The sequence below is a fragment of the Rhinolophus sinicus genome, linkage group LG05 (assembly GCF_036562045.2).
Source record: "Rhinolophus sinicus isolate RSC01 linkage group LG05, ASM3656204v1, whole genome shotgun sequence".
Classification (NCBI taxonomy): domain Eukaryota; kingdom Metazoa; phylum Chordata; class Mammalia; order Chiroptera; family Rhinolophidae; genus Rhinolophus; species Rhinolophus sinicus.
Genome location: NC_133755.1, coordinates 157,745,426 through 157,757,969, shown reverse-complemented (window position 1 = coordinate 157,757,969; position 12,544 = coordinate 157,745,426). Strand labels below are relative to the sequence as shown.

Genomic DNA, 12,544 nt, shown 5'->3' with positions numbered 1-12,544 from the left:
CCCTCCCTCTGGCTTCTGCGATTTCTTGTTCCTTCTCTCAGCTGCTTAACTACAGCTCCCACTGGAACTTGCACAATCAAAAGCAGCTCTCCTCTCCAGCAGCCTCCAGAAGCGCATCACCTAGAGCAGAGCGACTCACTAGCTCCCCGCACCCTCCGCAGAACAGCCAGGTAGCTGGGGGGGTGCGCAGGGGGGGGCCCTTCTCTCGCTGGGCAGCAGCAGCATCTCGCCGGAATCCGCTGCATCCTGGGGTCCCATAGCGGTGATGCCTGTGTTTCGGAGCAGTGATGGGAAGACAAGAGCCACTGCCCGTGGCAACTGAAAGTGGAGAGAGGTTGCTGCAGTAGCCGCTGCTGCAGAATGTGTGAGTGAGGACCCGCACCCCGCTAGGTTCTCCATCCCGCTCCGTCTTTATTAAACTGTCTCCAGGAGGGAAACCGGGAACCAGATTCACTAACCAGGCGGGTGCCACCCTGGATCTATAACTGTGAACTTCCCACTGTGGAAAATGGTAAACAAAGACATGAATGGATTCCCAGTCAAGAAATGCTCAGCCTTCCAATTTTTTAAGAAGCGGGTAAGGACAGGTTTTGTTTCTTTTGTTTTCTGCTCTTCTCTTAAATGCTTTTGATTGCTTGCCTGAGGTAAGCCTAAGGTTTTGCTGCCCAACCCTGAAGCAAAGCTGTGCTTCTGGTGGCAGCGTTCCAGCTGGGAAACATACCTGCCTTGATACAAATGTGGAGGTGGGGGAGCCTAGGAAGAGTTGTTTTGGGAGGAGGGCGTTGGGCTGGGCTGCCTTAAGGAGGGTTTGAGTCGGGAATGGGAATTTCTCAATCAAAGCCTCAAGATTACAGGCAGTTTCAAAGCAAGTTGGCCTGGGTACAGTTATGCTAGCAATTGCAGTCAGGGAGTGATGCGGTAGCTTTCTGTTTTATCTTTGAAGGCTTCAACTTTTTCCACCCCTTACATTTACTCACTGCGATATCATCTTCATTTGTCAGATGCAGCAGCTCCTGGCTCCCCAAATCCATTCAGCCGATAACTTGCTGAGTCTCTATCCATGGTAAAAATAGCCAAGGACTGGAATGACCTTTTACAGAAATGACGGAATCCAGCATTTTAAAACCTCTATTTCAAATCTCTTTAATTTTGCTTCATACGACCGTCTCTCTATTTTAGAGGGAGCAGTGGGTGGTCTGAATTCGAGTGATAAGATGAGGTTATGCTGCTGTATACATTTATGTCTTAAATCCCTTGCTCCTCCATTCACAGTATTAATGTTACATTGATTATAAATGAGCACATATTTTTTTGCTTTTTTTGTGTGTTTCATAATAAACTCGGTTCATTGTCATGGTCACACTGATGGTCTATATAAATCTGCAAATTTATACACAAGTGAGAGGTAGGAAATTAATAATTGTGAAGGGACTGATGACTGACACTCTTATGGAGAGTTTCTTAAGCAACCGAAGTGTCCTCCAACCTCCAGCTGCCTGGTCCTGTTTAATACCCTAGGGCAATTCCATCAAAATGGCTTTCTCCATTCATTCTTACTTCATTGAGGTCCTTTCTGTGCTGCTCCTGATGCAGCCCTTCACTAACTCACCAGCAGAACACAGTGAATTACAGTCTTGGCTGGACCACCTCCCTGCACTAAATGGGCAGGCAAGCTGGGGGGGCAGGGCTGGAAACAGCAGGTCAGGCCCAGCCAGAGGGCCAGTTTATAAGCTCCTACACATATTTGGTTGAGTTCTCAGGAAAGCAAAATCTTCCCTTATGTCAGGGGCCTCAACATAAGCATTAAAACCAAAGCAAACCCACCCTGTCCTGGCTAGTACTCCTGGAGCCCAAGAGCCAGGAGGGCTTCCTCTCTAGTGGAGACAGCAAGCTGAATCAAAGCAAGTCAGTGCAACTTCTCAGAGCTCCACACTGTTCCTGTTTTCCCTGCAGCCAAAATATTTCTTTCCAAGGAAAGGGCTTTTTGTGAAAACTGAGTTCCAACAGCAAGCAAATATTTGCTTCTAAAAACTGCCGTAGCCCATACTTCAACACGTAAACTCTTTACTCTCTTTTAATTAATTAATTAATTAATTAATTAATTGTGTGGTATTGGTGGGAGGGGTGGTGATCATTTAACATTCCTCAGTCAGGTATCTTTAATCAACCAAGTAGCTGTCAAGCAGATTTTTTTTTTAAGTTGTCTCTTTTTTTCTTTGCTATCGAAATGTACTAATAGATACACTAGTTTACCATCTGATTTCTTTTTGTTTAAAAGCATAATTTACCAATAACCTTCAGTTGATGCCTCTGTAGACCTTGAATTTTGCAAAGAACTAGCCAGGGTACTGATGTCTTATCTGAGTAAATGCCAAGAGAAAAGAAGTTTACATCAAGCTGTCTGGCAGGCTGCTTCATCTGCTTTGAACCTGGGTCTATCAGAAAACCCCCCTCCTGCTTTACTCATCAAGGACAGCAGACTAAGTAGAATATGACTTTGTGTCAAGTCATGGATAACCCCAGGGATAAATCCCTTGATTCTTGTCTAAGAGTTCAAGTTCTCAGTCCTGAAAGTTCATTTCAGTTTGTACCATGGCTTTGTATTAGGTTTTGTTTTTTTGTTTATTTGGGGGGTTTTGTTTGTTTTTATTTACACAACTAATATGTAAATAAATGTGTAAAACATTAAGAAAATAACTGATCTTCCTCCCCAATCTTCCTCCCTTCCCCAGAGGTAACAGTTAAGACCATGTTGGTGTCCATACTTTCCAGACCTTTTCTATGCATTTACATATACAGTCATATACTAGAAATCCTTTGTTTTCAGCTAAGAATAATCCATTTTTCCTGTATTCTATTGTTGAAGTTCCACACATTAATGCATATTTTATTTTTAACCTAACTGGACAGTCGTATAAAGAGAACATTTGTCCAGTGCACACATGAAACCATGAGTAAATCTTAGGAAAAAACCCATAGTTTTTTAGGGCTTACTAAGAAGACTGAGGTTTGGAACGAAGAAGGCTTCAATAGTGCTTCCTGTATCTCTGAGACATTCCAACAGGAGCGTAAGAAGCTCGCCAAAAGAGAATATAGATAGATCATCTGCCTCTGCCATTCATTTAGGAAAGTACAGCCACCATCTATTTATTGCGTGTTTACTATGTTTTGGACATTATGGGCCAAGTGCTTTGCATGTGTTATCTCATTTAATCCTCACAGTAACCCTCCGAAGTAACAAAAATTATTAAATGTGCAAAGTGTGGCTTAGAGACAGTAAACAACCAGCCCAAGCTCACATAGCTAAAAATTAGCAGAGCTACAATTTAAACTTTGTTTGACCCAAAGCCCATATTTTTAATTCAGACGTTTACTTCAAAGCACCTTGTCTTCCTTTTTCCCCACAACAGAATCTGTTTTCCCATGTAAAATCCTTATGCCACTACCCAATTTATTAGAACTGTGATGGCCAACAGGCCTCTCACAGTTCCGTTCTAGCCCTGAGTAATGACACTGGCAGAGGCAGCTCGGGGGAACCCAGCTTCTAGGAACACAATCTGAAGAAAAGCAGCCTGGTGGTGGTTCCCTCAAATCCTTTGGACTTATGCTTTCCACCCCCATGTCTTTAAAAGCTCAAACACCAGATTATTTTCATTTAGTTGAGAATTGCTAAACAAACTCTGGAAGAGTTCTACTTTCATTCTCTGCGTTAATAAGTTAGCATTAGATACCTATGGATTATGTTTTATTCTTAGAATCTCTAAAAATTCATTTAAGATGAATGGGAAAATGTCCTTACCAGTTTATTCTCACAATCCAAGAGTCAGTTGTGCTCCAGATAATCTATTTTCATGGATTTAAAGATTTGTTCATGATTCAGATTCTTGTATTTCGTCACAGAAAACACAAACAAATGCCATTATCTTCAACTTGATAACCCATTTTGGAACAACACTAGGTAGGTAAAAAAGACTTCTACCGTCATAATGTCAGTACCTTTTGTAAAAATTTAAAGAATATCTAGCCATATAGAATTTTGGATTTGGATTGAACCTTAGAAATTCTCTCATTGACCTTTCTGTTTTAAAGATGCAATTACGTGTCTACTCAAGTTAGAATGGAGCTAAGCCACCCCTCACACATAGGGTTTTCACTTCCAGATCTAATGAGCTTTCCTCTTCATTCTGCTCTCAATCTAGTCGAGTGCTTCATGCCTCATACATTCTTTCTTTTTTTTACCTAGTACAGTAGGAACAAAATACAGTTCTTGTCTTCATAGAGCTAACTGCCTAGTGACCACAACTTTGATAAGACACTTCTGAGTTGAGTCAGTATTTCATGATTTTGTGAACAACTCCTTGTATGATTCTTTACTAACAACAATTTTTATAACAACTATCACCTATATCGAACTAATATCACTGGACACTGTTCTAAGAGGCTTAAGTATATTCTATATTTAAATTCTCACACATGAAAAACTGAAGGTAGATACTAGATTTCACAGATGAGGAAACTGAGGTGGAGGACCTAGGCCTAAATCACACAGCTAGTTAGTAGCAGAGTCAGGGTTTTGATCAAACATCCTGGCCCCAGAGTCCATATTCGTATCCACTGTACATCATGCCTGTTGATATTCAACAATCCAGGGTGCTCAGAGGAGAAGTGAAAAGGTATGCCTGCCCTAGCTTCCTCCTTTCTCTAACAATGATGGGGAACCAAGCAAAGGTTTTCAGCCTGGTTATGACGTTTATTCTAACAGAGCTGAGAAATGAAATTAAGTTCCTCTCAAGTGGTTAATCTCCACAACTGTTCCACGAACAGCATCCCTTTACAGTTATTTCCCTTTGCTGTTCTATTATATTTGCTTAAAGTATCTGAATTGGAATGATAACAAAAGTCCTTTCTTTATGTGAAATCTTCGATGTCTTTTCAGAGGGCTCTAGCATTTATTGAGTGTTTACTAAGGGTCAGACACTGTTCAAAACACTTTACCAGTCTAATCCTCATAGTCACTCCATTATGCCCATCTTACAGCCAAGGAAACTGAGGTCAGAGAGCTTAAGTAACTGGTCCAAGGTCATAGTGCTAGAAAGAGGTGCTAATTCAAACTCAGGCAGTCAGCTTTAGCACCACCAGTTTTCACATTTGCATCACTGGAGTGAACTGTGATTCTGCTAACACAGCTGCAGGGTTGACTCTCCCCACTGGAAACTACCGGTGAAGATGATCCAGAAAGGATTGGGTGTGGGGGGGGGGGGTGTGGGGGGGGGATGACTATAGCTATGGAGAGATACATTTCCCAAGTGACTCCTGAGGGCAATAGGAATGCTTTCCAACAAATCAGAGGTCTATCCCAGATTTCTCCAAGATATATTTGATCATTCTTCTTTGATGGAGACTCTAATGGCTTCTGCTGTGCTTTCTTCAGAAGTAGCTAAAATCTGAGCTGTTTGAGTCCCTCCTGTGTATGCACCAAGAGCACAGCACACCCCTGGGTACTACAGGTGAGCAAGCAGTCCTAATTTACAGTGCAGTGTGACTGGGGCCATGTGCTGTGCTGAAGAGTCCTTAAGGACACAGAACCCCCTACCCTGTTCACGATGTCCCCTACTGGTCAAACCACGTTTGTTAAGTGAAAGTATGAGTAAAGTATGGATGAATGAATCCTTGTAGTAACTTGCCCCTAAGTCGTTGGCTAGTCCACCTCCTCCCGCTCTTCCTTTGTGAAACAGATTAATATCACAGGACTGTAATGTATTTTAGTTCTCCTTATGTTTGTATGTGGATAATATGTAAATGAAGACTTTGAAAAATAACTTAAATCTGGTTCACAGACAGGTGTTGCTACCCTTGAGAGCTGGCTGGTACTTAGGGAACTTTGACCTCAGTTTGTTTGCTGAGCCAATGCCCACACCACAACTTCTTTTCCATAATGAATTTCCTGTTAGGCCAAATAAAACAGATGTAGTAATGATTCATTAATCTCTTTCTATTTTATATTAGTACAAATCACTGACATCCGTACTATACAGTCTTGTATTATGTATTTTCCCACCTCAAATTCTAAAAACATCTTTTTGATTGTTGTTTTTCCTCATTTTCAACATGGTCTTAGGAGCTACTGAGTGTAAAAAAAAAAAAAAAGTTTGAACTCAAGATGCTTTTTCTACTCAACCACTATGTCTCAGAGAGTCTGTACTGGAGTGGGGCTGAGTTTATCTGGGTAGGTTTGTCTGTGCTGGTGGGTTACACGTTAGCACCACAAATGCAAGTGAGAAGCCATTCTCATGTAGTAAATATTTCGTCACCCCAGCAGCCTTCAGGAAAACCCTACAATACTTCCACTCTCACTCTGCTACTGTGCTTAGGAAATATTTTGAATGTAAGGTACTGCAGACTTCTTGGAAATTTCTGGGTTTGGGGTTTGTTTATTTGTTTGTTTGTTATTTGAAGAAGTGGTGCTGAAGTGTTGAAGCCATATATAACACTAGAGTAAGAAATAGTCTGAGCTCACTCATATTTTATGATCTGTAAGATAAAGCAAATCTAAAATGGGGCAGGGGGAACCATTGAAATGCATGTCCCCTATTGAACATGTCTGATTATAAAAGCATAAGGGTAAGAATTGTAATGGGAGCTGGAGCAATAGAAAAGTTTAATTAGAAATTTAGATCAAGCTAAAGACAGTACAATAGTGGAAATAATGTGGAGGTATATTTTAAAGTGGAGGTATATTTAAATTCATACCAGTTAATTTTTTTTAAAAGTCCAAAATATTAAATAGTAAAAATAACATTCTTAACATTGGCAGATAAAAAGATTCCAGCCTTACAAGTGGCATCCTATTTCCTGCCTGTTACCTAAAGCCTTAGTTCCTAGTTTATCAACTTATCCGAGTGTGGAATTATTGGGTCCTCACCACCATGGGATAAGGACTTTTGTCCTTTCCATGGGGTTTAAGAAAGTTAAGTTCACAATGCAAAAGGTTTCCCCAAAGTATTTCAACTGTAGAGTATGCGCAACCTCTAGGAGATCCAAGTCTTTCCTACTGGGAAAGCAAACTGCTTTGGCCCTTAACCTCAGTGTATCCCCCTGGTCCAGAAATATGAAGGGCAGTTGCAGGGACCTAACCTGGTCCTTGTTCTAAGGGCAGGTGTACCAGCAAGTGCCCAGGTTTCTCTGGCAGATCGCACAGTGAAGCTGGCAAATTGTAAAGATGATGTGGAAGGAAGCAGAGAAGGAGGTGGGAAGAGGACGAAGCACACAGCAAGGTACGTGAGGGACTGTCTGGTCTTCCTTCTGCTCTGGCATTTGGAGAAAGGATTACTATCAGCGTTTGTTTACTCTCACACCTATTTCTTTGTAACATTCGATAATGATTTCATAAGTATTTAAAACAAAGGGAAATAAAAATCAAGGCTGTAACTAGGGCAGTAGGAGAATCTTCCCCTTGGTAGTGAAAGATGCCAAAATATTACTTTAATTGCTTTCCAGAGTCTGCTGTGACATTTTTCTGGGAAGAGTCCACTTAGCTATTTTTATAGCATTGGTGTCACCTTGGTCTCTTTTCCCTTCCTACCTCAGGGCATTCACCCAAAATTCCATTTGGTTGGGGAATAACTGGGTGTGTGGTTCTTCCTCTTTTCTCTTCTTCTCTCTCTTCCTCTATTCTCCTCCTCCTCTTTTTCCTCCCCCTCCTCCCTCCTATTCCTCCTCCTTCTATTTCTCTCTCTCTCTCTCTCTCTCTCTCTCTCTCTCTCTCTCTCTCTCTCTCTCTCTCCTGTTTCTGGAGGATAATCTCACATCAAGGCAAAAGAGAGAAAAGTCTGAAGCAAAATACCCCTAAACTCATGCTCCATGAAAAAACAGAGAACTCATGTTTTTCTAACCCGGTGGCTTCAGGAATATCTTGGTATCCCTGAGTCGGTTAGAGTGAAATCGTCCAATATAGAACACCTTGACCACTCAAAGATTTCAGTTTCTAAAAATAGCAAGTTGAAAATGTTCCCAAAACAGTTGAAACATTTTAAGACTCAAGTCTTTATAGGACTGAGGAGAAAAAATATATATAAAGTTAATTAGGGAAGAATATGTATTTTCAATGTTTATTAGCCACAAATATAAGATTTTCCATAGAATGATCTTGAAAATTGACCATATTTCCTTTGAAGCCAGAATCTGTTTGGACCCGTATTCATTTGGGTTACCATGTAGAAAAACTTACGGGAAAGAAAACTATGAGTATATGGCATCCAGGTTGGTTGAAAAGATCGGAGCAAGGTTAGGTAGTAAAACAGTGGACATACAGTGGGAAAGTACAGACATTAAAAGTGAACTCCCTTTACAGTCTCATATAGCTTCTCTGAAACCTCGAATATAAACTCCCGGACGACAGAGATCTTGCCTGCCTTGTTCACAGCTCTGTTTGAGAGCCTTATACATAATAAACACTCAATCATACATGTTTAATGAGTCAATCAAAACATTTTAATCCTGGGGTTGGGGGAGGAGGTGTCATGTGCAATTCCGTGGTGTAAATGTAATTGTTGTTTTTGCAATTATTTTTAACCTTTTAAACTACAATTACTTTTGCACCAACCTAATAATTACTTGGTTAAATAGAGAAGGAATTGATAAAGAGAGGAAGTAAGAATTTAAAGAAAATCTTGGCATGATTTCTACGGCTTCTAAGTACAGTAGTGTTGTCTGGCATTCCAACAAATAAAAGTGAGGAAGAATTAGAAACAAATGCCTTAATGAATTAATGTACTCTAAAACAGGTCATGAAATGACATTTTTGCTTGCTCAGGCTTTGTAGAAACTAGATTTGAGCAATAAACTCTAAACTGGAATCTATTCTGATGATTAGTTTGGCATTTTTATAACACTGGATATGAATTTCTTTTTGTAAATCCTATAACAAGTTGAAGAGCTTGATTTGTGAAATACTTATACCTTTTACATCAATTTTATTATGATCAACAAGAAAAGATTAATGAAAATATTGGTTTACTGGACAATATGTTTAATGGATTTAGAAAGCTTAAGGAATTAAAAGATATCAAAGACATCTATGGCACTTAACTCATGGAGGAGAATTACAGAACATCTCATCTATCTTTGGATGAGAGGTGGAAAAAGCTTCCAAAAACTATTTTTGGTTTTTATAGGGCAATAGAGGCTGTGCTAGTTTGTTAGGGCTGCCATAACAAACTACCACAAACTAGGCGACATAAATGACAGAAACTGTTTGTCTCACAGTTCTGGAGGCTGGACGTCTGAGATCAAGGTGTCAGCAGGGTTGGCTCCTTCTGAGATCTGTGAGAGAAGGATCTGTCCCAAACGTCTCTCCTTGGCTTGTAGATGGTTGTCTTCTCCCTATATCTTCACACTATCTCTCTTCTCTATATATCTGTCCAAATTTCCCCTTTTTATAAGAGCACCAGTCATATTAGATGAGAGCATACCTCATGTTAACTTGATTACCTTTATAAAGACCCAATCTCAAAATAAGTTCACATGCTGAGGTTCTGGGGTTAGGACTGTAATATAGTTGACCCTTGAACAATATGGGCTTGAACTGCACAAGTCCATTTTTATGCAGATTTTTTTAAATAAATATGTACAGTACTGTTAACCTATTTTCTATTCTTTATGATTTTTCTTAATAACATTCTTTCCTCTAGTGTATTGTAAGAATACAGTATTTAATACATATAATGTACAAAATATGTGTTGTTATGTTATTGATAAGACTTCCGGTCAACAGTACGCTATTCATAATTAAGTTTTAGGGGAATCAAAAGTTATTTGCAGATTTTTTGACTGCATGGGAATTGGTGCCCACACCCCTACATTGTTTAAGGGTTAAATGTGTATGAATTTGGGGTGGGGGACACAATTCAATCCATATCAGAGTTTTTTTCCTTACCATTGAAGCCTTATTTATATCTGAAAATGGAGCTTCTCAAATAGGATGTTCTCTAAGGTAGAATTTTTTACTTTGTTAAAATTCTTAGTTACGTTCTGGAAAACATTACTGCAGACAATATGTAACACTGGAAGATATCAAGTAAGACAGAAAGGTTTGGCAGGCAGGAATATATTTAAAAAGAAAAAAATGATGAAGGATGTGGAGAAAAGGGAACCCTTGTGCACTGTCAGTGGGATTGCAAAGTGGTTTAGCTATTATGAAAAAAAAGTTTGGAGGTTCCTCAAAAAATTAAAAATAGAACTACCTTATGACCCAGCAATTCCACTTCTGGGTATTTATCTGAAGAAACCCAAAACACTAATTCGAAAAGATGTATGTACCCCTACGTTCACTGCAACACTATTTACAATAGCCAAGATATAGAAGCAACCTAAGTGCCCATCAACAGACGACTGGATAAAGAAAATATGGTACATATATACAGTGAAGCATTACTTGGCCATAAAAAAGAATGAAATCTTACCATTTGCGACAACATGGATAGACCTAGAGGGCATTATACTGAGTGAAATAAGTCAGACTGAGAAAGACAAATACCATATGATCTCACTTATATGTAGAATCTAAAAAACGAAACAAATGGAAAAAACAGAACAGAAACAGATTCACAGATACAGAGAACAAACTGATGGTTGCCAGTGAGGAACGGGGCTGGGCAAAATAGGTGAAGGGATTAAGAAATACAAATTGGTAGTTACAAAATAGTTACAGGATGTAAAGTACAGTACAGAGAAGATAATCAATAATATTGCAATAACTATGTATAGTGCCAGGTGGATACTACACTGATCAGGGCAATCACTGCATAAATTATGTAAATGTCTAACCACGATGCTGTACACCTGAAACTAATATAAAATAATATTGAGTGTCAACTGTTACTGAAAAAAACAAATAATTGTTTTTTAAAAAAGTTAATTTAAAGAAAAAAGTATGGTAGGTAATGTGGTAGAAGTGGGAAGTGAATAGTAATTAGGAAAAGAATTGCTGCTAAATGTTATATAACAAAGCTTTAGGAGCTAGAAGGATGATAAGATGTCTAACATAGCACTTAAGAGCTTACAACTAACTAATAACGATCTGTAAATGAATTTCTCTAAAGAACATCAATAAAATTGCTTTCTCTTTCTACTTGAACTCAAACAGTAAATGTAAGAACTAGGACCTGGCACTTACTGTATTCAGGGCCTTAGTTATCAGCTTTGGTGAAGTAGTCATAGCTAATTTATTTGTCTATTAGTCAGCTTTTACGTAAAAGGGCCCACACCTTAAATTGGGCCTTTGAGAGTAACCCTTCAGGCCTGACCTCAATCAGATGGAATTTCAGAATGTGTAATTTTTTCTCATCTTATATGTTGACAGTTAGCTTTTACGTGATACACTTTATTCTTTTCCAAAAATTAGAGCAATGAAAATGTCTAACAGTACCTTCCTTTCTAAAGACACTATCGTTCGAACAGTAGGTTCAGAATTGGTTTTGAAACACCCCCTCCCTTTTTTTTTTCCTATTCTCATCATCAATAACCAACATGAATTGAGCACCTATATGTGTCAGGCATTATGGTAGGAATGGGGATATGAAAAATTACCTAATTTTCCCTCTCCCCATCCTCGCCATCCCCAGGAACTTGGATCACATCCATCCGTTATATATTCTTTATAGCTCCTTGTACTTTTTTTTATGACACCCGTCAAATTGTACTCACATATTGTTATAGCTATTTAATTAATGTCCTTAACGTTTATTAATATCCTCCTGGACTCTGATCCCTGTGAGGGCAGGGACCGTCTTCTCTCTCTTTTGCTTACAACTACACCCTCAGGGTGTGGCTCCTGGGGATTATCAATCAGTCTTTGGTGAAACGAATAAAAATATAGGAAAATGTGGGATTCTCATCTACGGGGGATAAGGAAAAGGAGGTAATCTGAAAATACACATAGAAATTGAAAGTCCTTTAAATTTTATTCTGTTTTGTTTTAAACAGGGACATATGTTAAGACTCCATGTCTGAGGAACATTTGTATTCTAAATTACACCATTTTTTGAAGACATTGTTTTCTATCATTTACTGTTCCCTGTGAAGAGATCCATAGAATAAATTCCTCTATAAACTCCTCTAAAATACCTGTAATTTAGCAGTAAACTAAAGACTTTTCTTTTCTGAAAGAAATCACATTTAGCATGATATAATCCCACACATTTGCCTCAGTTGCCAGGAAACTCAAAGCTAAATTTAAAGGTAAATTTCAGTGAACAAATTAGACAAATCTTTAGAACTTTCTCAGTTACTGAATGTGACTTTAATCTTGTTTTATTTTAACTCTCTTGTTAATCTGTATCTCATTGTAAACGGCCTCAGATATTTTAAAAAGTAATATAGGAGGCATTTAATTAAACAACAAAGCAAAGAGCAACTATCAAGTTCTAGTTCCAAATTCTAAAAGTAGATTATTATTATACTAATGCATTACTATGATAATAAATAGCACAAATGGAAGAAATGCAATTCTAAAATATGAAGAGCTTCTCTACTAGCTTTTCTTCTT

General features: G+C 38.7%; 1 protein-coding gene across 1 annotated transcript in view; it reads left to right on the top strand.

The window, feature by feature from the left end:
• Positions 1-439: 439 nt before the first annotated feature.
• Positions 440-12,544, top strand: part of SGK1 (serum/glucocorticoid regulated kinase 1) — a 98,824-nt gene continuing 86,719 nt past the window's right edge. Inside the window, exon 1 of the mRNA XM_019732732.2 lies at positions 440-577. Coding sequence (XP_019588291.1) covers positions 509-577 — 69 coding nt within the window. The 5' untranslated portion in view covers positions 440-508. The remainder of the gene's footprint in view (positions 578-12,544) is intronic.